Source organism: Arvicanthis niloticus, chromosome 12 (assembly GCF_011762505.2).
Source record: "Arvicanthis niloticus isolate mArvNil1 chromosome 12, mArvNil1.pat.X, whole genome shotgun sequence".
NCBI classification, from domain to species: domain Eukaryota; kingdom Metazoa; phylum Chordata; class Mammalia; order Rodentia; family Muridae; genus Arvicanthis; species Arvicanthis niloticus.
In genome coordinates, this window is record NC_047669.1 from 9,495,485 (window position 1) to 9,522,611 (window position 27,127).

Genomic DNA, 27,127 nt, shown 5'->3' on the forward strand with positions numbered 1-27,127 from the left:
AGAACCAGAGGGAACCTGGCGGTTGCTCGGGATCAAGCTAGACCGGGTGCCGTATTCAAAATATTTCACATTACAAGTCTGTTATAGAAATGCACTTTCAAAACTTTAAGAGTAAGAACACATCTTGTATCATCAGCGTTAAGAGCTCATGGCTTCAACCCTCATCTCCCTGTCCCAGAACTGTCAAAATACTTGTGATGTTTTCTACAATGAAGAATTCTGCCTGTTGGTTTAGCAACATGCAGAAGATTGTCCTGCTGACAGGAAGAGCGAGCCATCTCCAGTGCTTGCTCTCTTTGTGGCACGCCAGTGCTCGAACTGTGAGCTCCCAGTCTCCATCTCCTGTCAACGTGCTTCCAACTTGCTGCCTGCCTCCCTGCCATGGCAGACTCTTACCCCTCTGAAACCGTAAGCCCAATACATTATCAACAGCAAAGTACCAGAGACACCAGACTCACCTCTTCTGGTTCTATGAGCTTAAACTCCATGCCTCGGCCAGTCCAGGCGATGAAGTGGGCGTTGGCTGGGTCATCCAGAAGGGTGACGAGGAACTGCCATAGCTGCAGAGAACCTCGCCTCTGATAAGGGGGTCCCTCTCGGTACATGGTGGGCTCTTGCTTGACTTTGCCTGTGTGGGACAGGGGTACACATGCATCACTCAGGCTGAAGTTTCTCAGGGATTTGCAGGGGAAGCAGTGGCTACTGGTGATTGAATCATCGAACGCTCTCATACCGCCAACCCTCTCACTTAGTATAGTCTCGGACGGGTATCTTACCTTCCAGTCTTTCGGGCACCACACAAGTGTCATCAAAGTATAGCCTGGGGTCCTTTTCATATGGGAATCCTGTAAGAGTTTAAAGAGAAAGACCATACTGCTTAACAGATTCTGTGCTGTATCAAAACTAAGGACTGTAGTTAAAAAAACAACTTTTCATCATTATCCTGTGTGCACAATGTGTTCGGAGCACACACACGTGGAGGGAGGTCAGAGGATAGTTCTCTGGGGTCACTTCTCTTTTTCCCTTTCACAGAGGCTCAAGGGACTCGAAGTCAGGATGTAAGGCTTTTGCCACAGGTACTTTTACCTGTGGAACCCTCTCACTGGCCCAGATTGTTTCCTGTTTGGTTCCACAGACCTACTGTTGTACCTATGCCAGGCGAAATTTTCTAGACTTCCAAAGGACTCAGTATTTGAGTTCTGACGTCACTACCTTGTCCTTGGTGAGGGAGGAAATCAGTTCCTGCTAAAAGGGCTCCGGCAGAAGGAACCACTTGGTCACAGTAGGCTCCTCCACATCTTATGCAGTTTGCAGGGGGCAGTGTCTGTTCTGGTCAGCCTACCTTGCTAGCTTTGTTTCATTTGTGTATATTGGCATTTTTCTCTCAGCTAATATTAACTCAACCTTTCTCAGACTTGTCCAAGCTCTCCACGTACTCCGTGGGCTGTGACGTAAGCACAGGAGGAGAAAGGACAAAGACGCAGCCCACAGAAGATTAAGAGCAGCACACACTGAACAAGGTGGAGCACTGTCCCTAGACACAGCGCTAAGAAGCCAAGCCTTACTCATGGGAGAGGGACAGTGAAGGGGTCAAAAAGTGGGAACTGAGGATGGGTGGTAGTATGCATGCCTTTAATCCCAGTACTCAGGAAGCATAGGCACATTTATCTCTGAGTTCAAGGCCAGCCTGGTCTACAAAGCAAATTCCAGGACAACCAGGGTTGCAGAGAAACATTGACTTACAAAACCAAAGTGGGAGAGAAAGGGAAAGAGAAAAGAAAAAGAAGTGGACACCAAATGGTCCAAGACACACACCAAAACCTAAAGCAGACGGTAAATGGGCCATGAGAAAGGATGGCCACATATCCACCTTATACACAATGGTGGCAGGTGTGACCGTGGGCCATCAGGTGGCCAGCCCCCCACCCACTCAACAGATTAGTGGTTTAAGCCCAAGGCAGCTAACAGCTCCCTGATAGGGATTCCCTGCCACAAAGATACCACACTTGGTATACAGTCCTTCATCCCTGGCTCTCTTCTCTATCTTAGTCCCTGGTTGAGTCACCTGGCTGGTGAGTACTGTCTCTGTGTGCTGAATATGCAGAGTCGACAGGGGGCTCTCAGGGACATGAAAACCTCAGGAGTCATTGAGCCCAGATAGGATCCCTCTCTTGCTAGCCTAGGCTTCTTGGAAATCAGCTTGGCAGGACTGGCACCATCTGAATGTGCTGGGGCCTCGCAAACTCAGTGCAATGGAGAAGGCAGACTCTTCTGACGCTGTCATTCGTCTTTCTGTCTCTAGTCCCAGGCATGGTTTTTCTGTTTAAATTAACTACACCATATATGGGCTAGAAAAATGGCTCAATTGTTAAGAGCACTGACTAGTGTACCAGAGGACCCAGGTGTGATTCCCAGCACCCACACATGGTGGCTCAGCAACTGTCTGTAACTCTAACTCCTGGGGAATCAATCTACTGTCCTCTTCTGGCTCCTGCTTGCACTGTGTGCACACAGCCATATATATATGCAGGCAAAGCACCCAGACAGACACACAACTTAAGAAAGAAGTATATTCAATCAACACTTTCTTATTGAAAGTAAATAGGTCTCATAGTGTGCCAGTGTGGGTAGACAGGAGGTCACTTTTACAAGTGTGCATCTCAACTTAAAGAAGGAAGCAGATAAAAAAAAAAAAAAGAAAGAAAGAAACAAATGGCAGTTTAGCATGGGGAATTAAAGAATGCAGGTTCTAGAGGTTGACCCCAATTAGTTGTGTGATTATGAACAAATGAATCCCAGTGTTCAGGCTTCCTCCCTGGTACTGTTTTGAGCGTTTAGTGAGTTACTGTGCAGTCTGCTCTGTTGATCCAATCGCTCCCTCTTTACAGAAGAGTGCAAGAATGGCTTTTGGTACAAGTGTGTAATAAATAACACTTAAAGAAAAACAAACAATTATAGATTGTGAGCAAGCGGTGTTAAAGCAGCTGAATGACTCTGTGCTGGTCTGATGGCCACACCTTCAGTGCCCAGCACTCTGCAGACAGAAGCAGGAAGATCTCCGAGTTCCAGGCAGCCTCGTCTACACAGGAGCAGTAACAGTGAGACCTTGCCTCAAAAACAAACAAACAAACAAACAAACAAACAAACAACCCTGAATGAGTCTGAGAACTGTAATCTTGATGTCGCCTGCCACAGAGGGGACTTCTCAAGGATAAGGGTCATACCCTAAGCATCATACCTTAAGCATCTTCTCTCAACACCTTGCATACAATAAGCGCTCAATTAGTATCTGAGAGACTACAATACCTCACAATTGAGGCAAAGAATGATGATTTTTTTTTCCCCTTTAAGACACAGTCTTAAAGGGTACCCTGAACTCCCCATATACCCGAGGACCTGAAACTCCCCATCTTCCTGGCCCTGCCTCCCAAGAGCTGGGACCATATAGGCGTGTGCACAACACCTGGCAAACTGACTTTTATGACAACCTTGTGCACTTCGCATTATCAGCAAGACATAATTCCTTCTGCGTCACGATCTGTACCCTTGGCTGCCAGGAGGTACTCTACTACCCATCTTCCATATGGGTTTAGATACCCCAGTACTGTTTTAAATGGTCTTGTTATAAAGTCATTGTAAGTGAACCGCTTTGAAGTTTACACACCTGTCGACTGTGCTGTGTTAACTTTCAGTGCACCGCCCCCCCAAGGTAAAGATAATTTATCCACAACCACACAAGACTAGATTAAATTCTTGTTTTGATTTTTTTAAAGGATTATAAGGAACACCATTTGGAGACATTTTGCGGTTTCTAGTTATTGCCACACGTGGTCCTCTAAAACACCTGGAAGATGTTTCTGGTAATCAGTCAGTTGAGTTTGCATCAACAGTTATTTCTGTTGTGGCCATACACCATCTGATCACTCAAATGAAGGTGCAGGAAGGAAGAACAAAGTGAAACGCAAAGACTCAAAATATCACACAAGGATTCCAGGTGAGGACCTCAGGCGGGGCAGTATCTTAGCAATCAGAGATGCCAATCAGAAACACTTGTTTTGATAACTGTTTCCTAGGCATCTGTGGTTCAAGACTGTAAAGGAAGGAGAGAAAAACCAGGCCAAGATAATTTAAAGCAGTTTAAAATGCTGGCTCCTTTGAAATGTACTTTTTCAGTGTGTGCGGTCAACTGGGCAGAGGAATAGGTTGGAGGTGGCTTTACAAGATGGTCTCTGTGTAGTAAGCAACCCAAAATCTTACTAAAAATATTTCCCTTAAGAGCATACTCTTTGCTAAATGTTGTAATTATACAAAATGTTTGCCTGCCTCTCTGCTCTGCTCCCTCATCATGTGCCTGCTGCAGACAGACATCATCAACTGGCTCTACAGAGACAGCAAGGAGTCTGGAAGCAGCCCTGCACAGCTGTGTCCACACAGCCTCAGTCCGGTAGACAGCCCGCCTGCTCACGTCTGGACACTCTCTGAGAATATCATAGGGCACACAGCGGGGTAAGCGGCACTGGTCTTATGCAGCTGGAGGATGCTGCCTACCCAAGAAAGTCCTCTGAACAACTAGTCACTTGTAAGGAACAACCAATGCTCCTTAAGTATCTAAAACACTGCAGTCAGGTACACTTCTGGCAGTGGCTCTCATCCCATGGCTACTGACCTTTTTGGGTCAAAAGACCCTTTCACAGGGGTCACCTGAGATCATCAGAAAGCAGATATTTACATTACAAATCATAACAGTAGCAGAATCACAGTTATGAAGTAGCAACAAAAATAATGTTATGGCTGGGGGTTACCACAGCATGAGGAACTGTATTAAATGTCAGCATTAGGAAGGCTGGGAACCGCTGTCTTAGGGCAAAGCCTCAGCATCACAACTTTAAAAGCTCCCTCAGCAAGTCTTAGGTACAGCTGAGACTGAGGGTGATTTCCAAACTTGAAAACTGAGACTTCTGGATTCCACGTTGGAGCTTTTGATTCAGTAGCTCTTGAGAATCTGTTGATCCAAGTTCCAAGAGAAGTCTGTGCCACTGGTTTAGGGGAGTCAGACTGATGGTAAGACACTGATATAGACAGATGTGTTTGATAGAAAGTAAAACGTATTTCTGGTGATCCACTCTAAGGAAAAGCACTTCGCAGTCTCAGCGGTGGGAAAGGTGGTCCTGACTCTACCTACCTCCTGGCAGAGAGCCTACCTCTCAGGGCTTTTCAGATCCCAAACATCCTCTGAGACCCTGAAAGGCTCCTGCCCATCAAATAGACTGACTGCTTTGCCAACATCATCCATTCACATAGGGGCTATGTGTTCTGCAAATGCACTTTGCAGTCTGACAGCTCAACTATCCTCCTCCCACACCGAGTGAATGCTGATGATCAAACTCACAAGGGCAGGCTTGGCAGCACCTTTAACTTCTAAGCCATCTTGCTGACTCTTACTCTGTTTTGATAGGGTGTGATGTATCACAGGCTAGGCTTAAAGTCACTATGTAGCAAAGGACGGCCTTGAACTCCTGATCATCCAGCCTCTACCTCTGGAGTGCTAAGATTATTGGCATTTGGCCTCCTTACATGCTATGCTGAGAAGCTACCCCAGGGCTTCCTGATTGGCAGGCAGGTAGGCACTTTACCAGGCAAGCTCCACCCGCAGCCCAGCACTGTGACTGTTCTAAATTACTCCTAGTCCAGTTAGGTAGTGCTAGGAAAGCTAAGGCCACAGGTTCAGCTGTGCCCACTGCTCTTGCTCCTTAAGTGCCTCAGATGTTTGATCCATTAGTTGATTCTAAGGAACAGTGCGTAAGAACCTGCAGCACACAACACTCATCTTTTGTGTGTAAGAGTGCACTGTATGCAACAGGATATGCGTACGTGAGGCCATTGGTGAGGCCAGAGGTTAATGGCGGGTGTTTTTTCTACCACCTTCACCTTAGTTTTTGAGACAAGGTCTCAAACTGAAGTCAGTGTTCACTAAGTGGATAGACCGGCTAGCTAGCAAGTCCCAGGGTCTTCCTGCCTTCACTCCAGTGCTGGGATTATAGGCAGGCACTTCCATGCCTAATGCTTCCCACGGTGTAAGAATCTGAAGTCAGAGGCCCATTATACAGTACTGATATACAATTATAATATGAAGTATTTCTAATACTTTATATCACTTGTCGCTAAAGCTGTTTTGTGGTTCCCAACTTTCCTAATGCTGTGACCCTCATCATGTTGTAGTGACCCCTAACCATGTAACTATTTCATTTCTATTTCATAACTGCAATCTTCCTACTCTTATGAGTCCTGATGGAAATATTTGCTATACAGGATACCTGCTATGCAGCACCCATGGGGGTCATGACCCACAGGTTGAGAACCTCTGCCTTCCGTGTACATTCAGTAAACATCGAGACATTAATCAATGCTTGTGGGCAGATCACTTTGTATTTTTCCTCATAGCTGTTCTTAGTTTATCTGATAGAAAACACGTCCTGTAGTGTTTTGTGAGCCAGTTCACCTCTGCATAGTTCTACCGACCTTTCCATCCCCACCCATCCTTCATTAGCTCTCAGGCCAGTGAAGAACTCCTGAGAGACTTCCCTCTCACTTTAAATTGACAACCGCCCATTACGAAGTGCTACCCACCCAGACTAAGTGAAAATCAAAAACTCGGTCATAATTTCTTTCCTAAGATGTCCATGGACCCACGTAAACTTTCCTGATGTAAGCCCTAAGGCCCAGTTTAGGCTGACGTAGCTGGAAGTACACAGCCAAGTTCCCCTTTTCTTCAAGATGTCCTATGACCTCTGCAAAGTTAGGGTCACTGCGATTTAAAACAATGAGTGGATTTCTCAGTGTTTAACAGTCTTGACTCAAAGCCCATGTACAAAGCAACCTACTTAACTCTCATACCCACGCACTACAGAAAGTCTAACCACTGACCTTACAGTTGAACTTAGAAATGGTAATCGTAAATTAAACATGTGCACTACCAAAAAAAAAAAAAAAAAAAAGAAAAGAAAAAAAGAAAACAAAAATTAAAAAAAAAAAAAAAAAGAGGGCGGAGGAAATCCTTCCACATGTGCTGCACATTCAGCCCCACTCCCCAGATAAATTCAGTTTTAAAGGGCAAAGCAAGCTCCTTACCTTCGTGGTTGCTGGAGAAATACCCGCCTCTCACGTAGGATGACTGGCAGTTAGGCACTTCTGAAAGGAAACACAGCATTCTTTCTTAGCAATGGTTCCTACACCACGCTGGGCAGCCAAGGCCTGAACCCTCACAACTAAAGATGTACTGCTTAGTTCTTGTCAACTTGACACAAGTCAGAGTTACTTGGGAAGAGAAACCTTCCACTGAGCTACTGTCTCTGTAAGACTGGCTGGTGAGTACACCTGTGGGGCATTTTATTGATTAATCATTGTAAGGGCCGGGGCCTTGCATACTGTGGGAAGTGCTTGCTTAATGCACTGGAGTGTGTATGAAAGCAGGCCAGTATGTGGCACGCCTCCATGGTCTCTGCAGCAGCTCTTGCCTTCCTGTCCCTCAATGATGATGTTGGTCCCTAATCCCTAAGTCAACTACCCCAGTCCCACCCCCGAACCACCAAGTTGCTTTCGATGAGTGTTTTATTACAGCAACTAAGAATCACCTAAGACAAAGGTCAAGTGTTTAGGGCCAAGCTAATAAACAACACGGTAAACACTACAAACCACCACCTGCAAATAAGACCCTTCTCATCAATAGGCACAGGAGAAAGATCTCATTCATCTTAGAACCAGTTATCAACAGTGCACTTGGTGAGCAAGCTAATGGTAACACAAGAAACAGACTTTCAAAGGGGCTTTCAGATGGGGAAGGGAAGGGCGATTGCCCTAGATCTTTCTCAATCTGCTCCTCTGGCCACTGATGGTCGAATCCAATTCTATTGCCTGGAGTGAGGGTATTTAAGGCCAGAGGGATTAGTAGAGCCAAAGCTTTGCAGCCAGCATGACAACTGGCTGGGTGGGTACTGTAGTTTGGCAAGCATGTTTTCGCCATGTTGTATCGGTTATGTTGAAACTAACACTCAAGGGATCTCTTCTTCAGTGACCTGGGCGCACACTGGGAATGCTTCCGAGGTGAACCTTTGTTGACTGCCTTTCTTCAGTGAATGGGAGGAGATTGAAAATGGTTGGCCAAATTAAAATGTCAATGCCAGCCGGCTGGAGAGAGGGCGGTTAAGAGAACATACAGCTCTTCCAGAGAACCTGAGCTTCACTTCCTAATAACACCCACATAGGCAGCTCACAACCATCTATCTGTAGCTCCAGTTCCAGGGGGATTTGGAGGCGCTCACACACAGTGACACAAACACATAACTAAGCTAACAGTATACAATATATATTATACATATTAAAGTCAATGCCAGTCCTAAAGAAAAAAGACTGCCATCATGACTTCTGAGCCTCACGTTTCAAAGCCTTCAAAAAGAATTCAGTCACAATTTATTTGCATAAGCTATCAGCAGCTAATTTTTTCTATGGTAATTTCTCAACACTAGTTTCTATCCAAATGCTGGTGTCATCTCAAAGACCAAGAGCAGATTCTATACCTCAAGTCACCCACAAGAGCCATTCAGCTTCTGATTGCTCCAACTTTCCAAAGGGGCTTAAGAAAAGTCTGCAGTGACAGGCAGACAACCTACCAACTATGCTCAGGCCATTTTAGTCCAGAGAGTAAGGAGAGAGTGGGAACATTGCAGCAAAGGTTTCAATCTCCAGCCTGCAAGATCCCAGGTCTGCTTTCCTCCAGGGGTCTCATTTAATGGGTCTGGCCCACAAGACACACAGGAAAGACATCAAACAGCCTCAGCTTCTTCATATGCAGAAGCTCCTAGGCAAACAGCAAGGACTGCCACGGGTTACACATGTCCCTGTGCAGGTTAGCAGTCTCTGCATGACACAGCACCAGCCCAATGTAAACAGTGCCTCAGAGAATCTGGCCCAGCACTCAGCACATCAGGTGCTTCTCAGAACACTTATTTCAATCACGGGACTGTGTCTGAGAGGTGAACTCTTTCCTTACAATTATAGTGCGTCTGCTGTATTGAAAACAAAGCCATGAAGCTAAAACACACAAACTGTGTTCCTTGTGCCCAGTACACTTAAGGGTAGGGCACCACCCAAGTGTGGGCCCAGCAGGCTTTAGATTCACCTCAGGTGTATTTTACACACTTCTGAATACCATTAACTAATTCATTAAGCCCTTTGAGGGCAGTTTATTTGGTTTTGGAAGTGCTGGGCATGAACTCTAGGATACTGTGTTGCTATAACTTCAGACAGCAGATCAACACTCATCAGACAGCCAATGAGAATACAGAGGCCAGTGCAGTGAGTTTATGCTAACCTGAGTCAGCACAGTAATCTCGGGGCTCCTGCTTGATTCCCATGGGTGACTGGAATCCATGTGTTGGGGGACCAGGCATCCCAGGGACCCCATGCTCATAGAGTGGGTCATGGTATTCCTGCTTGAATCCCTGAAGGGGTGGTGGAGCTGCGGGGACAATGGGCTCTGACATCTGCCGGTGATAGCTGGGGCGATTATCTCCAGGAACTCCTGACTGAGGAGGGAAGGGATGGCTAGGCTCAGACAGCTGTCGCTGAAATCTGGAAGAAGGAAAAAAAAAAAAATCATATTGTTTAATACAAAATAAACACTCACTATGATTCAGCATTGGGGATTAGCCACAACATCTGGGTTTTAAAAGATAAATTAATTTCTAAATGAAAAATGTTGTTTATTACTAATGTAAAATGTTTATTATCAATGTGTGCGCACGCATGTGATCGGATGGGTACCTGTGCCCCGGCTCACACTGACAGTCCAAGGATAACTTTGTGGAGTCTCGTCCACCTTTACACAGGCTCTGGGGATTGAACTCAGGTCTCGTTAGGTTCATACAGCAGTACCTTTAAGTACGAACTAATTTTGAAAAGAATCAGCGACTTACTTGGTATTGATATAATATCATAAAATGACCATAATTATAAGAAATAAAAAGTTGATTGGTAGATCAAAGAAACTGAATTTCAAAGAGTCAGGAACTGTTAATACTTCTATTACCTGTTAAAACATTTTAAATCTGGAGGGAAGGTTAGATTCCATTTTATACTACATTCTAACGTAAATTTTGTTATGGACGAAAAGACTTCACACTATGAAGCAAATGTATATGAGAACTTATGTACAATTTCAGGGGTAGAAGACGATGTTTTTAAATTACCTTATTAAGAACAGAAACCATCAAGATACACAGGGACAGAATCAAAGTGGGAGGGAAAGCAGGATCTGTAATAACCAGAGAGTGCCAGAAGGGGAACCAAGCAAAAGTGGAGTCGCTGCGAGGCTGCTCAGCCCCTATTTTTATCTGTTTATTTGAGCGAGGCTCAGGATGACTCCAGAGCCTCCCTCTGAGTGCTAGGATTACAGGAGAGTATCACGGTAGCTCTTAAAGAGTAACTGAAGGTCAGCCATTTTAGTGTGGCAGTATGAATAAGAATGGCCCTCACAGGATCCCAGATTTGAATGCTTAGTCACCAGGGAGTGGCAAAGGCACTATTTGGAAAATTAAAAGCATTAAAAGGTGTGGCCTCTGCTGGGCCTCAGTGGTGCAGGCCTTAAGTCCCAGCACTGGGGAGGCAGGGACAGGTAGCCTCGGTGAGAGAAACCCTATCTGGAACAACAACAACAACAACAACAACAACAACAACAACAAAACAAGCAAAAAGCAAAAACAAAAGCAAAAAGGAGGTGTGGCCTTGAAGGAGGAAGTCTGTCACGTGGGGTGGGGGTGGGGGTGGGGGGCGTGAGGTCTCCCAGAGTCTCTCTAGGCCTATGGGTCAGCAACTTCTCCAGCACCATGCCTTCCACCACGCTCCCTGCCACAATGATAATAATGGACTTCTGAAACTATGCAAGCCCCAATTAAATGCTTTGCTCCATAAGAGTTGCCTTGGTTACCGTGTCTCTTCACATACAGAAGAATGACTAAGACAAACAGAAAAACCAGTAAAGAAAAACATACATACATACATACATACATACATACATATTGAGAACATAAAAGGTTTGTTTTCAAGTTAGACATAGATGTAAGAATAAAACACAGCATGTTAGTAGAATAAAAACAGACACATTTATCAATGGAATAGAATGAAGGACTCTTGATTAAGTCCCTATTTCATAGCACCTGAATTTTGACAAAGATTAAAAAAATACACATGAGAGAAAAGACATCTTCAACAAATAAACGGTGATGGTCAAACCAGATAGCTACATGTAGAATGAAACGTTTCCTTCCCTCTCACCCTGCACTCAAATCAACTCTAAATGGATCCAAGATCTCAATGTCAGACCCAAAACTCTGAAATTTCTAGAAGAAAAAGTAGGGAGCACACGTCAGGATTCAGGCTTACATAAAGATTTTCGGAACGGGAATCAGTCATCCAGGAAATCAAGCCATCAATCAAAGTGGGACTCCATGAAATTCAAGTTTCTGTACCGCAGGAAAACTGTCATCAACTGAAGAGACCACCTGGCAGATTGTATCTGACAGGAGTAGTATATAGAATATAGGAAGAACAGAAATTAAACAAAACACCAAGAAAACAAATGATTCCATTAAAGGTGGGCTAGAAGGACTACACTCAGCTAGGAGGGCTTCAAAAGTGCTGGCCCTCCTTGGCTGCCACTGAAAGGCAAACTAAATTATTTTGAGAGTTTATCTTACCCGTCAGAATTACTAAGATCAAGAAAACAAAAGACACAGTTCTTATTAACAGATTTAACCAAGTAGTTGGACTTAGATCTGAATCAATCTGTGTCAACAGGTGCTAACAGATTTCTAGAACATCAAGACTTAAACCAGAGATCTGGTCACAGATAAAACTGTCAAGATCAGTGTACTGCACCAACTGCTCCAGGGTGAGTTTATAACTAGCCTCCTGCAAGAAGCACCATAAAAATCACCACATTGTAACAAGATCCCTGAGCAACCTGGGTGTCCCTTTGTCTCAGACACAGAAGCACTCTCATTTGCCAGCCCAACATTCTGAACATATCCAACATGGTGGATGTCTTTGCTGCTGCAGCCGCATCCCTTCAGCAGAAACCTGAGTTTAAAGTCGCTGCTACTTAAAGTGGCCCTTTTAAGGGTCTCTCTATACACTTGCAACTTAGGCTTGGGCTTGATATTCTGAATACAGGCATCAGCCACAGGCTCACAACCTGAAGGAGAACCTTCCAGAAAAGCACAGAGATATCCCAGAGGCTTTATTCTGATTAGCTGCCCAAACCCCTGTGCTGGCCATGTTAGCACCTTCAAAGGTGACCTGCACCACTCAGTACTGTAACAAGAGCCTTGGCAGCTGGCGTGACCAATGGTCTCCAGCTTCCGCTTCGTGTTCGGCTTCTCATCTTCCAGAAGGTAACTCTAGAGTTCGCCTAGGATGGCCTCTTTAGGAAAGGATGCTTCTACATGAGCCCTTGACAGCAACGAAGCTCCCTGTGTCAGCCTCCGATGCCCCAGTGGCCCCTCTACTGCACAGTGAGTCCTAGGATTCATGCAGCAGAAGCCTGGATACATCTCAAAGACCAGGACACACTCTTTAACCAGTGTCGCTGGGGAGTGGCAAAGGAGATCCCGGGTAGGTCACAAGACCAACCTATCTAGGAGAAAGAATGGCTCAGACCCTGCTGCTGTGTTTGCCATTTGCAGAGATTAATAAAGTAATTCAGCACTTGTCCTCAAAATACATGCTGTGAACTTTACTCACTGGCCTTTAACTGAACCTCATTCCCCTCTCAGCAATCTTTTTGAAGTATCTAAGAATGCAATGTCTACATAAAACAACCACCACCAAGATGCTGCTGGGACCATTTCCAAAAGAGCAGCAGCTTAAGCTGACCGGTTTCTCTTCCTCCACCCCACCCGAGACCCCAGTGCAGCTCATGACCAAGGCACTCACATTTGGGGAGCAAAGGGAGACACTACAGACAGAGCAAGGCTTCTGAGAGTCAGTTTATTTAAAGGAAAAATTATTTATTTATCTGTCAGATTTATATAGCTAGCGCCTTTCCTCTCAAGAGCACACCCACGCCACCAACATTTGGTTTACGTTATGAAAACTGTTAGATTCTTTTTCTGCATTTCCTTTTTGGTCTCAGCTGCCAACACACAGCGTAAACACAATGGTAACAGAAATGAAAGGGGAAAGGGGGAAGATTCAAGGCAGGGCATGCGGTGTGTGTGCCTGGCAGGTCAGACAGGGAGAGTTTAGAGGTGCGGTCCGCAGGATTCATCGAGAACCATACCACACACTTAAGTCTCACTCACTGTGCCGGCTAAGAGAACACGATGCAAACCAGAGAAAAAACAGAGGCAAATCCAGAGCCTGGCTCTGAGATCAGAACAAGCTGAGCCGAAAGCCAGTCTTTACCACTGACTCTCCGCGTGACTTTAGGCAAGTTACATAACAGCTCTGAGCCTTCATTTTTCTCATCGGCAGAATATGGATGACCAGGACGCCTGTCCCTCAGGTCTGTTACAAAGATTACATATGATAGTGCACGTAGCACATCAAGTTCTCAATATAAATGACTTTCAGTCTCCCTGCTAAAGTCCCAGGCTCCTGGGGTCAGGAGATTACCATATGCACCAATCAAAGTAAGATCTCTGAGCTGAAAGACAGATTATTGGGTTTTATTCTTGAGTGATTCACTCATGCCTGCCTGAAAGGTACTGCAGCCTCAGCAAGCAGCAAGGGCACCAGCTGGGACAGCATTCACAAACAAGCCTTAGTCCAACAGTAAAGGGTAGGAAGGCCTTTACGCTGTCAGCCCTGTAAAATGAAGCAACTGGAGTTTCTAAGTTTTTTAAAAAATTATTATTTATTATGTGGCTATGTCACGACAGGATGGGGTCGTGGGGGCAGAGCTTGGAAGATGAATTTCAGGACCTACTTCTGCCTTTCTCGTGGCTTCCAGGGACAGACGCTCAGGTTGTGAGGCTTGGGTAGCACACACTGGATGTTTAAAAATTAAAATGCAGCCAGTGAAACCGCCAGACAGTAAAGACATTTGCCGAGTGTTCTCCAGGACCCACCTGGTAGAAGGAGAGGCCTAACTCTGTTGGCTTCTGAGATACAGACAGAAGCACTCCTCACCTCCCCAAAATAAAAATTTAAAAGTGTGAAGGAAAAAAAATGGTGAGTAAAATATAGCTAGGCATTGTGAACCTGTGGAACACGGGGAGCACACACTTGGTGTCTAGCACTCCTCACCCCTAAATAGCAGAACTGGGGTACAACTTCAGGGTTGTCAGTCTGTATAAAAGCCACAAGCCAACAGTTTAAAATATATATATAAAATATTTTTACTTGTATGTAGGTACCATTGTAGGTTGTAAGAGGGCATCACATTCCCTGGAGTTGGAGTTATGGGCAATTATGAGCTGCCTGTCTTGAGTGCTGGGATCAGAACTCTGAAGAGCATGTCCTGCAACCACACAGCCATCTCTCCTGCCTCCCCTAAACCGTTCCTATAACCACTTCTCAATACTCTTATCGATGACACAGAAGTACAAATTATACTAGTCCATGTACCAAAAAAACCTGTTTTTAGGAACTAAGAAAAATTGTAAAAAAGCTTAAAAGCTATGATAGCAAACACTTAAAACACCACAAACCGTAACTTAGGCAACTCAGGTAAGACATCTCCAGGAGAGTTGTCTAAGTAACCGGGACTAAGGTCTAAATGGGTGGACATTTACAGAAAGCAGAACTACGCAGGCCACAAGGATCAAAACTAAGACGTGGAGAACTGGTTAGATGTTATTTGCTAAGAAATCCAGTGTCTGCCAAGGCTTCAAAGTTCTAAATATTTCGGAAAGACTTCCTCTACTCATTTGATGAGCGCAACCTCAATGCTGAACCCAACAAAGTTCCTGTCAAAAAGAAAACCACCTCATTCTCAATCATAAACTTGATGCAGGGGTCTTAAACAAGTCAGAGAAAGCAAGTTCAGCAATGTAGATGACCAGCCGTAGAGCCAGGACAGGGCTCAGGGGGCACAGAGCTTGCACCAAGCCAGACAGACAACTTGAAATGAACCCTCCCCATGGTGGAAGAGCCCACTGACAACTTTTGCAAGTTGGCCTTTGACCTCTGACCTCCATAAACATTCTGTGTCACACAAGCACAAAACTCCATACATTAAAAATAAACAAAAATAAGCTACTAAGCAACAAGGTCAGAAGAATACAAGGGCAGTTTCATTTAAATCAGTGTAATATGCATTATTAAAGGAAAAAATAATTTGATCATTTTTTAATAAAGGCATTGTCTGGCAAATTTCAACATTGATTCATTGATAACTTTTCATGAAGGATAAAAGGAAATCTCCATTAGTTTGACAGAGGAAATGCAGACAGACAGACAGACAGCCAATAAACAGTGAAATGCTGGAAACTAGCTTTCAGACTCAACTGTTAGGATAAAGTTACTCTGTCAAAGAAAGTTTCATTAAGAATCCTAGCAATTTGGTTTTAGATCCCAAAATGAACCCATACAAAGCATGCTATTAGGCAGACACGTGATGAGGACATGCATAGTCTGTGTAACAAGCTGAGTTACACTGACTCAGTCAACCCTTTCCTGTAACCACACAAGACCCAGAGGGCAACGGTGAGTGACAGTTTGTCAGGGATGGACTCCAAGAGGAAGTCAATCTCGTAACTTATCAAGCCTCAGAGTTTCTATGCAATCAAAGTTATAGAAGACAGCTCAAGCCAGGCTTTAGGCCCAGACCACACAGCAGGAGCTGGTACTTTCCTCTGTCAAAAAGTCCTGACTAACACGGCTGGTACTGGTGGTTCATCACGTGGCCGACCTCTCCATTCGCTGACGGAAACCATAATATGGATGCTCTTTTGTACCACCCAAAAGCAGTTTTGTTTTTCTCTACTCTAGGGACATTTTCTTAAGTTTCGTCTTAGTTTTTGTTTTTCTTGATGTCAAGTATGGGAGACAGCACAGCGTTTCAAAATTCCTATATGGAGGATTTTTTTTTTTTCTTTTCTGTGAAGCCTCTTTAAATTGTGAGGCTTTCTTCAAGTTGAGATACAATACAAGGAAAGGAAAAAAACCAAAACAAGACACGTATGACCATCAAGATTGGTCTGGCCAAAGGAAAAACATCCAGCTCTAACGAGCATAAATGGACTCGATGTAGCACGCCAAACACATCATCCCCTCCCACACAATGTGGGAGGAACCACCAATATAAATCACTGCTTTCAAATACAGTATTTATCTTCCAAAAATAAACTGAGTTGTGAAGAGTTATATAGGCAGATGACACGAAATGCCAAGAATATACTCTATGTTAGATTTTAGCTGTTTAAAGCATGGCCACAGAAAATGGCCGCCACCATCAACAAACAAATCACGATCCCAACTGAGGAAGAGAGAATGCAGACTCTGAACAGATTAAGCCTGTCCTCACCAAAACATAACCATCTTGTCCCGTGGGCTTGGAGGAGATAAAGCAGAACTCTCTATTTAAGAGAGGAGCAAAGTTCAAGGACTTCAGCGAGGGCACTCAGCTTTTCATGGATCCTGGTGGACGTTTGCAATTCAAAGACAATCCTATGCAGAGCGAATAGTCTTTCATGCTTTGCTTTCTCACTGTAAAATTAACATACAATAACAACCAACTTGTTTTAGCTGAAGAGTTATATTCCCTTTATCCTACAAAATAACCTACACTTAACAAGGGCGAGGCTCGAGGTAGAGAAGAGCCTTCCTCACAGCATATCTAAGTGAGGAATGGTAGTCACACCCACGATCCACCAACTAACTCAGCCTCCAGTGGAACAAGGGACCTACAAGTGTGCGCCTGCACACACGCGTCCATACAGTGTGGGTAGACACAGAAGGTCAACTTCAGGCGTTGTTCTTTAGGCTCTGTCCACTTTGTTTTGAGGCAGGGTCTCAGACTGGACCTGGACCTCATCAAGCAGGCTAAGCCGGCGGGCCAGCAAGCCCCAGGGACCGGCTTGTCGCTGCCTCCTCAGCTGTAGGACTAAGAGCAGGAACCTCCATTCCTGGCTTTTTCACAGGGGAACTGAGACTCCAACTCCGGGTCTCATGCTTTTATGCTTTTCCAGACTGAGCAATCCCTCCCTGCTGGAACCTGCGTGTTAATCTCCATGTCCTCTTACGGGTGTGTGTGTCTGTGTGTGCACTCTAGGGGAGCCCCAAGCACCCCAGTACTACTCTTACTCTGTTATTTTAGAAGCCTACACAGTCTATGTCACCTCATGAGGTCTTGAACCATCATTACTACAGGCCAAAGGAAAAGCAGGAAGTTCAAGTCAGGCCACTTCACAAAAGACTCATCTGGAAAAGATACCTATGCGCTTTCCCTCTGGACCTGAGGGCAGATAGTCATAACTCCCGGGGACCTGAATCTCCTTCTTTCTCAAGGGTAAGCAGCCAGGAGAACTGTCTATTCTACAAGTGATACTTGGTCTCCTCCGTCAGCCAGTAAGACCAAGACGCCAGTGAGGTAACTCTCCCTCAACCAGGACCAATTCATATAAGCTGTCACACTGCTCAGGATAAGAAATGAGGGTTGAGAAGAAAGTGCTAATCAAACAGATTTAACAAGGCAATTTCCCTACATTTGCCAAGCTTTTCAAATACTGAACCAATTCAATACAGCATTCTCCCCTCCCCCATAACAATTCCTGCTGGAATCAATGAGATGTTGTTTTAAAAACACAACACACCACCAACCTTTGAGCCAAAAATCTTTTCTCTTCCTTAAAAATACCAATTCTCTTGAAAGAGAACAATAACTATACATGATACTGCCGAAGCCTGGTAGTGGCTGTTTTCTTTCAGATTTGCCCTCTGTGGCAAGAAAAACTCATGAGCCAGTATCTCTGCTATATTACAAATCTCAGGTATTCCCCCAAACTGGTGACCATTTCTAGGGCCCTATAGAGCACAACTGATTCTCTGTGGCTCTTGGCTTGACCATGGGATAAACCATCAGCCAGCTATATCATCCAGGTTAGGAGAAGTGGGGACAGGACCACACCAAGCAAAATAACCTCCAGACAGACACTGGGTAGAACCCATCTGCCCCTTTCCTTCTCCATACCCGCCTTCCCCAGCCCCCCCAGCCCCCAAGCACATGCGGAGTGGAGGTTTCCATCTTGCCGTCCTTACTAACACACTGATTAGTCACCGTATCTCATCATCAACAAGGATGAAGAACATCTGACATGCAGTGAGTAAGTCCACACCTGGCCAAATTTCTAGAATATTACAATGAACTCAGAAAGTGGGATTCCTTCTCTACCTTTTATTTTGATGAATGAAGGACTCCAGGTAACTTCCCATGATGTTTCAACTGTTAGAAAGATAAACTGACCCACAGGGAAACCGGGAAGTTTCTACTTCAAAAGCAGACGTTATCACTAACATCTTTAGCTCACTTTATTGTATAAATATGGCAAAATGTGAAGAACAATGGCTGCCGTAGCTCAGAGTCTTCCCAGGATGCAAACAGAATGGTAACACCGTGATGAGTAGCATAAACTAAGTTCAGTTTTACAGGCAGTATCTCATGAGGAGCCCAGAAACATGTGGGCTGATTGTGCATCTGGGCAAGCCACCCCTCCACCCTGGCCGGAAGCGGGAGGACAGGCTTCCTAGGAAGCTATCCTAGAAACCATTCTGAGAACCTCCGGAACAGGGTGCTATATAACCAGCCCATACGCACAGTGCATCCGCACTCTTCCTTCACTGATGCGTCAGTGGAGTGAGAACTTTATAGGTACCTGGCCAACATGACTAACTGCTTCTCCCCCGGGGAGGAAAGGACATGAGAGAGGAAGTTAGCGTTAGTTCAGAGTGGTACCCACCTCTGTTCTGATGGATACTGGCTTTCAGACATCATCTTTGGCATTTGCAGGGGCTGATGTGGTGGCCGGGGAACCGCAAATGTTTGTTGCTGTGATCCAGGTTCTGGAAGCGAGTGAGGGGTTGGGGCAGGACCCACCCCTTGAACTGGGCCGGCTCCAGGGGAAAGAGCTGAGGTGGGCAGAGTTGCCTGAGGTGGGGGAAATAGGGAATTCTGATGGGTGGGTGACAAAGGAGTGGCGGGCGGGGTTAATGGCTTGAACCCAGAGGGAGGCTTCCTATCATAGGCACTGTAAAAAGAAAGACAGAAGGACCCATTAAGCCACAGTGAAGCATTTGCATAGTAACCCAGCCCAGCAGAACACCAGTTGCAGCCCATTGTTGCCAGGAAATGACATCATTAACACGGTGAAATTGCTACAGCCCAGGGGAATATTTGTACCTCTGAAATGTGACAAACGCGGGGCGTCAAAGGACTTGTTTAACACTTCGTGTGATTTTTCTCCAAGATAATTTTAGCTTCTTCTTCCGGTTTCCTTTCTCCCTCCTTCTAAAAGAATTCTCTGTGTATGCGTGTGCAGGGGTGGATGGGGGAAGCGGGGGATTTATGGGCCTTCTCTGGTCCTCTCTCCAAAATATTCCAGGGTTCCCAGCCACTGGTCAGAAACCTTTGTGGAAGGTAACAGTGCTTAAATTAAACAAGCCTTCGCTGGTTCCAGGAAGATCTATGTTTACCTTTAAGTGCAAAGAATGATTAAAATTAAAGCCTCATTCCTGGGGCCTGGATATTCTTAAGTAAAGGGCACAAGTGTGGGGGGCCTTTTTGTTTATTCTGATTTTAAGATTATTTCCCCGCTGCTTAAAGTTCACATTAACATATATGATAGACAGGAAGACGGTGTCTATCACCTGCCTCAAAGCCACAGATCAACTGGCCCGGCATTCCAGGCTCCTGTCTTAGCTGCTCTGTCTATGGCTCCCTGTGGAGCCCCAGCATTTTAATGAAAGTTTTGCCTTTCATGCATAGCCGTATAATGGACCCAGTGGAATGGGCTACACCTAGAAGATTACACCACAGGGTAGCCATGCTTTGCCCTGGGCATACTATCTGCTGCTGCTTCCAGAGCCTTTTTGGGCAGCTCTCCATCCCTCCCCACCCCCACCCCAGGTCCTGACTCCAACACTCACCAATAGTTGTAGAGGCACTTTTCTCCATACTTAGCACCGAGAGCCTGCTCGTGGCTACAGGATGACAACTCAGAGGAGGGACTGTGCAGCTCCCGTTTGATCTTGGTGGGAGGTGGAGCATGAAGCACCACTGAAATCAGAAGTGGGGGATGGGGGGGGACAGCATTTATTTACAAAACCATTCTACTTCCCAAACTTCCGGAGTTGACTAGCCCTTACAGCTCAAGGTCAAGGAAAACCACCCCCATCTAAATAGGCGACCTTTTGTCAAAAACCAATTAAAGTTCCTTAGTTGGTGGTGTACACCTGCAACCTGCACTTAGGTGAGCTTGCGGCTAACCTGGGATACAAGGTGAAACTCATCAGAAATCAACCCCTGACGTTTTAAATGAGCAACCCCCATTCTCATTTCTTTAGTCATGGGTCTTGTTTCCCAGTTTCTGAAGTCTTTAAAGATCCCGAAGGTGTGGATGAAATAAAAGATAACACCAGAGCCTTAAGAGGTGTGGACACGCAGAATCCCGTCTCTCCGAGAGGAGAAAACAAGGTGTGGCAGCTGGCACACACCAGACTTCAAATGGCTGTGGCAACACTTTTTTCTTTCTTTCCACCCCCCCCCCCCCCCAAGCCAGGGTTTCTCCCTGTAGCTCTGGCTGTTCTAGAACTCACTCTGTAGACCAGGCTGGCCTCAAACTCAGAGATCCACTTGCCTCTGCCTCCCTAAGGCATGTACCACCACCACCGTCACCGCCTGGCTGCAATATTACTCAGAAGCATGTTTCCAAATTAAGTATGGTTTTCGAAGTCTTTTTTCAAGTATCACTAAATAGTAGATCTGAGTAAGAACCACTAAGATCTAAGTATTTTGGGGAATTACAAAACACTTCAAAGTGAAGGACTGAAACAACTTACTGGCCCTCTGGGCAGAGGCTAACTGCCCAGGAAGTCTGTGGAGGACTTTGTGTCCACAGTATCTGCTCCCAGCCTTTCCCAGCCACCTAGCAAAAAGGGCAGGTTTCCATAAGCAGTCCTTCAGTCAGTGGTACCCAATGATGGTTTATTCCCTTCGAAACTCACGGTGCAATCTCTTTCCCAATGTAATGGTGCTGAACGGAGGTGTCTGGGTCATGAAAAGGGATGAAGCATCGTCTCCAGTTTTTCTGTTTTGTTTTGTTTTGTTTTGTTTTTTTTAATTTCATGTGCATTGGTGTTTTACCCAATTGTCTGGGTGAGGGTGTCAGACTCCATGAAACTGGAGTCACAAACATCTTAAGCTGCCACGTGGGTGCTGGGAATTGAACTTGGGACCTCTAGGAAGAGCAGTCAGTGCTCTTAACCACTGAGCCCGCTCTCCACCTCTACAGTGTGCTGCTTCAGTCTTGTCTGTACCCACACACTTCCCTTTCCCTCTGCTTTGCATGAAGAGGTCACCAGATGCACCTCAGTGTCCAGAACCATAACCAAAATAAACTTACAAACTACACATGTATATACATATATTTATGTATTCTTCATAAACTACCCAGTCTGGGTTATTCTGTTACGGCAACAGAAAATGGACTAAGACAATGCTACTGACTTCCTCCGAATTCTTGAGGTTAAGTCCATGTGGCTGGGGCTGTGTTTAGAAGCCCACTACAGATTCCTCAAGGGCAGAGAAACAAGATTTCTCAAAACGAAGAAGTTATAGTGCCTCCACACTCCCAAGTACAGAAAGCTAAGTCTGCCCTTACCTAGATACTCCCCTTTCCCCAAAGTAGAACAAGCCCCAAGACAGACACTGTACCATGAGGGCTGTCCCTTCTGGCAAGGATATTAAAATGGCTACTCTCTGCCTCTCTCCCTGACTGCAGGGTGTGGGGTAACTTCCCTGAGCACTACCTAACCACCTCATCACATGGCTCACTGCATAACCAGAAGAGGCAGTAAAGTGCTCTGGTGACTCCCCCAAATTTTCCTTGACTTAATGTTTATTCCTAAAATACTTGTAAGATTATGGCTTCTAAGATCTGGTGATGTTACTAGTCAGACTTAGCCACATAGGCATCCTTTTCTATCTAGGAAGACTGAACAACCCTCCAGACAACTGGCTTCTCTTATAGCTTCAAATCTGAACTGACTCCAATCCCCACATCCCATGGTGCACAGAGAATTGACTTCCGAAAGTTGCCCCCTGATCTCCACACAAATGCATTATATATGCACAGGCTTGTGCATGTATTCACACCCGTGTGTGTCCCTCAGGCCCCCACCATTTGTTATGCGTGTGCAGTCTACCCCCAGCTCATATATATAAAGGAAAGGCTGTCTTGCCAAGAGACTGGAGAAGACTGGTTTTCATAATTCCATTCTTACATAATACCAACTGTGTTTTCCTGAATCCATGAAATAAGTTGAGAACTAGCAGATTATATTTAGAAGTCTAATATTAGAGTCTCTGTCATGAGTTTTTGATGGTGACATCATGGCAGCCGAGAGTCAATTGTTATCAAATGTTTTCAGATACTCAGACATAAAAAGTAGCTAAGCTTCTGCGTCTTCATTTTGTCAGTAAGTGAGAAGCTCTGGCAGCTCAGGATGGCCCCTTGGTCACGACCTCTTCTTTTATTACTTTCCTGCTGTCAAAAGTTTCTACCAAATCAGAACAGTATCCAAATCCACTTTAAAACAAAAGTTCTGTGCAGTCTTTAAAGCCTAACTTTTCTTTGTCTAAAAATTGTCATGTATAATCATTGCTTCATCTAAATTTGGAAAGTAAATGATAAGGGCGATATTCAATTTTCTCATTTCAGGTTTAAGGAACGTCTTCATCTATACAATCTTATTAAAATTATCAGTTTTCCTGACAAGGAGAACTAATCCACGCTGCTTGCCGTCTCTCCTTCGGTCAGTGTCTTCTACACCTAGTTGTCTTGTAATCGAATCACACTCTATCTATAAATTTTAAGAAATTTGATGAATAGCCAAGCACAGTGGCACCAGGCATGGTGGCACACTCCTACAATCCCAGGACCCAGAAGATTGAGGTAGGAGAACCAGAAGTTTGTGCCCAAATTGGGCTACATGACAAAACCTCTCAAAAACAAAACAACCCCCCCCACAAAAAAACCACACCACCCCCATCATAATAAATTATAAATTGATTATATTACAAACCAGTTTTTAACACAGAAGGCATGGTCCATATTTACTCTAATTCTAGGTACAATTTGGCTACAAATGCCCCCCACCACCATCAATCATCTTGAGAGATCACAGATCTTTGTTAACAGGAGAGAGCAGAGAGGCCCGAGAGAAGAAGCCCCATTCCCCACAGTTCAGCTGGGTGTCAGTCAGAAATCAGGCAACTTAACCAGGAGTTCCAAAGCCAAGGAATGCCCTTGCTTTTGTGTTTTCTCATGTAAAATGAAGCATGCCATGCTGCCTGACCCGAGTAAAGGAACTGACACAGAACCTCCTGGATGGAGTGAAAAAGTTGCATAATTTTAATAGCATGCTCAACTTCTCACACTACGTAAACAATGGCAGACATCCGTGGCTATAAAGGAGAGAAGTGGATTAGACTCGGGAAGGTCGAAGCCCAGAAGTCTGGAATGTTCACAGCATTGGCTATTTGAGCTGATAAGCCACTACCATAAGAAAACTGTGTTCAGAGGGCGGAAGATGAGCCCACAAAGTCAGTCACCTCCACAATAACTCCTGACGAATATGGAACACCTTCATCATCATCAATACCCCATCCCTGCCTTCCCTTCTCAGATCTTGTGAGACCATATTCTCTCAGCGCTAAGAAGATGAGCCAACAGGAAGATCATGTCCTCTGGTACACAGTTACCAGTGAGTTCACTAGTTACATTTGACTTTCATAGTGTTTTCTGTTTGTTTTTCGAGACAGGGTTTCTCTGTGTAGCCCTGGCTGTCCTGGAACTCACTCTGTAGACCAGGCTGGCCTCGAACTCAGAAATCCGCCTGTCTCTGCCTCCCAAGTGCTGGGATTAAAGGCGTGCGCCACCACTGCCCGGCTGAATGGAATCTCTTATTGAGCCTGGAGGGAGCAAGGCTGGCAGCCAGCAATTCTGACCCTGCCCCTGCATGTGCACACCACACACACACACACACACACACACACACACACACACACGCGAGCGCGCATGCACACAAGCCCTGGGGTTACAGGCACAGCCACACCTGGCTTTTTACTTGGGTGCTGGAGGTTTGAATTTGGTTCCTAATGCTTGCTCAGCAAGTGCTGAGTCATCTTCCCCCCCCCCCCCAAGGTACTCATGAGCAAAGGAAAATAGAGCCCAGGAAGCAGTGATTCTGGAGAAGAGAAAAAGAGACAGACAGATCAAGAAAGAGAAGCAGGCAGCCTCTTAGCCCTCCTCTATGGCAGATGCCTGAGCTTACTTCATTTCCTTCAGTTTTTCCAATGGAAAATGTTATTTGCACTCTTTCCATTTAGATAGGAAAACAAAGCTCTTGGAGCTTAGCTCTCGGCTAAGTTTGTTTCCAGGACTTCTAACCAAGCAGTACTTAAGCATTCTCAGAGGTAATCAGAGAAAAAAAGCAAAACCAAAACAAACAAACAAGAAAAAGGGATAGAGCTGGGTATAGTGGCTCATGTCTGTAATACCAGCACTTGTGAGGTGGAAACAGAAAGAACAGGAGTTCAAGGCCATCCTCAATCACATAGAAAGTTTGAGACTAGTCTGGACTGTATGAAACCATCAAGAAAGGGGTGGTGGCGGTTGGTGGTGTTAGTTGGTGGTGAAGAGAGCCTGTCATGTAGTCAGCCATGGTGGCAGGCATGGTGGGACGTGCCTGTAGTCCTAGCACTGTTGGGAAGAGAGGGTTCAAGGTCACCATGAGCTGAGAGGCAGATGAAAATAGAGATGGAAAAGAAAGCCAAACCGGAAAAGATGAAAAAAGTATTTGCCAAATTACAAGTCTGTAGTCTCGTGTTTACCACACAGTTTCCAGGTGGGGCACACCTGACACCTAACCCACTAGGGAGCAGACACCTTCCCCTGCCACTACCACACTCGGCCTCCAGGATCCTCCTTCTCACCTGGCCATCAGCAGCTAAGCTTCCCCACTCCCGCAGTCGCAGTCTCCATTCTTTGCAATCCATGCCTTCTGTTCTAGTGTTCCTCCTACAGTCCAGTTGACCAAAGCCTTCTGCTCATTTAGATACCTGCCAACATTCGGGAAGATGTGTACCTCGACAACCCTCTCATAAAGCCACCTCTGAGGAGGGAACACTGAGTCTGCGCTCTGGCTTCCAATTTGACTATAAGAACTCCAAAAAAAGATCTATGTATGCCCAAACACAGATAAAAAATAGATGGCGACATTTAATTAAGCCCACACCTGAGCATATGTCACAACTCAGCATTTCTGGAGCCCACCATAACCCCATTTTAAATATAAATACTGTTTTACCCTATCAACCAACTTAACCTCATAGCTTTTTGTCCTATCAGACTAGTAAATTCCTTGCAAGGGACACAGGATTAACAAACCAGCTGGTCCTCAACAATGGAAGAAGGGAAAACAACAAAAGCCACACAGGCAGAGAAAATTAAACTGCTGTTCTTCACGGATGAACAGGATGAGTACACAGACAATATAAACATACAAAGAACAAAATGTGATGAGCTCACCGGGCCTGGTCATTTTGTTACAAGCTCAATACACAAAAAGAACTATTTCTGCATCCAGCATCCAAAGCAATATGAAATAAGAAAATTTACTTAGGGAGCTAGAGAGAGACAGTTCTGTTTTTAAGAGCACGTGTTCCTCTTGCAGAGGACCTGGGTTTGATTCCCAGCACCCACATGGTGGTTCACAACCCTCTGTAACTTCAGTTTCCGGGCATCTAATACCCTCTTCTTCCTTTCGAGGGCACCAGGCACACATGTGGTATACATGCAAGTAAAACATACATAAAAAGGAGTACATTTAATAAAAAATTAAAGCATATACATTTAGGGCCAGTGAAAAGGCTCACTGGGCAAAGCTGCCAGTCAACTAGCCTGAAACTCTCAATTAGATTTCTGAAAGCCATATAGTAGGAGAGACCTGACTCCCACAATTGTCACATGCATGTTATAGCCCATGTGCACCCCCTCAAGTAATTAAAATGCAATGAAAATTTCAATTAACAACAGAAATATCAATTACTTAAATACAATCTAATGAAAAGTCCCATAAGTCACTAGAAAAAATTAAAGAATAAATGAAAGGATGTACATCAATTCTCAAATTTATCAATGCATTCAGTACAGAGATTAGAATGAATATATAACAATTATATTTATTCACAGAGATGAATCTCACAAATATGCTAAACAAAATAACCGTGGCACAAAGGTAGACACACTGTATCAATCTACATACAAAGAATTTTAGAAGACAAAGCTAACCTATGAAGTTTACTGTCAGAAAGGAGACACAAGTCACATCACTAATTAGCAAAGAGTTGGGAGGAGGCCTGCTTCTCAGTTATATTACCAGAAAGGTCAGAAATATGTCTTCATTTTAGAAATGAGCAGATTAGAAACTTGTCTCAGGTATTGCACTTGCGCACGCACTCTCTCTGACAACTGCACCCTGAGCATACCCTACCTGAAACTCCCCTGGCCCCTCCTCTCCCACCATGTGCCTATCACATCCTCACGTTTTGCTTTCTAATGACCCAGGAAATCCTGTTAGTGCTTCCTGTGTAAGGGTCTGTACCCTACCAGCAGCTACACCTCCAAGGGAAATCCCGCCCCCATTCCACAGCAGCCATTATTGCCAAAGATCCTTGGGTAGCAGTGAGGCCTCACGAGCCCCTCCCTTCTCCAAGCTAGAACTACTGCCCGGCTTGATCTTGTGCGGGTCTTAGGCCGATATCCAAAGCTATTGTTCCAGAGCGCAATGGCTATCCATAACACAACTAACATCATCTCCACATGCATTTTTTATTGGCTGCAGCAGCACCAGT

The 27,127-nt window shown here is 45.0% G+C and overlaps 1 protein-coding gene across 2 annotated transcripts in view; it reads right to left on the reverse strand.

Moving 5' to 3' along the window:
- Positions 1–27,127, reverse strand: part of Etv5 (ETS variant transcription factor 5) — a 59,047-nt gene that overhangs the window by 11,930 nt on the left and 19,990 nt on the right. For both annotated transcript variants that reach the window (XM_034515502.2, XM_034515501.2), the window contains 6 exons: positions 20,140–20,269; positions 18,954–19,241; positions 9,368–9,627; positions 7,129–7,188; positions 777–845; positions 459–628 (listed from right to left, as the gene is read on the reverse strand). In XM_034515502.2, coding sequence (XP_034371393.1) covers positions 459–628; positions 777–845; positions 7,129–7,188; positions 9,368–9,627; positions 18,954–19,241; positions 20,140–20,269 — 977 coding nt within the window. The remainder of the gene's footprint in view (positions 1–458; positions 629–776; positions 846–7,128; positions 7,189–9,367; positions 9,628–18,953; positions 19,242–20,139; positions 20,270–27,127) is intronic.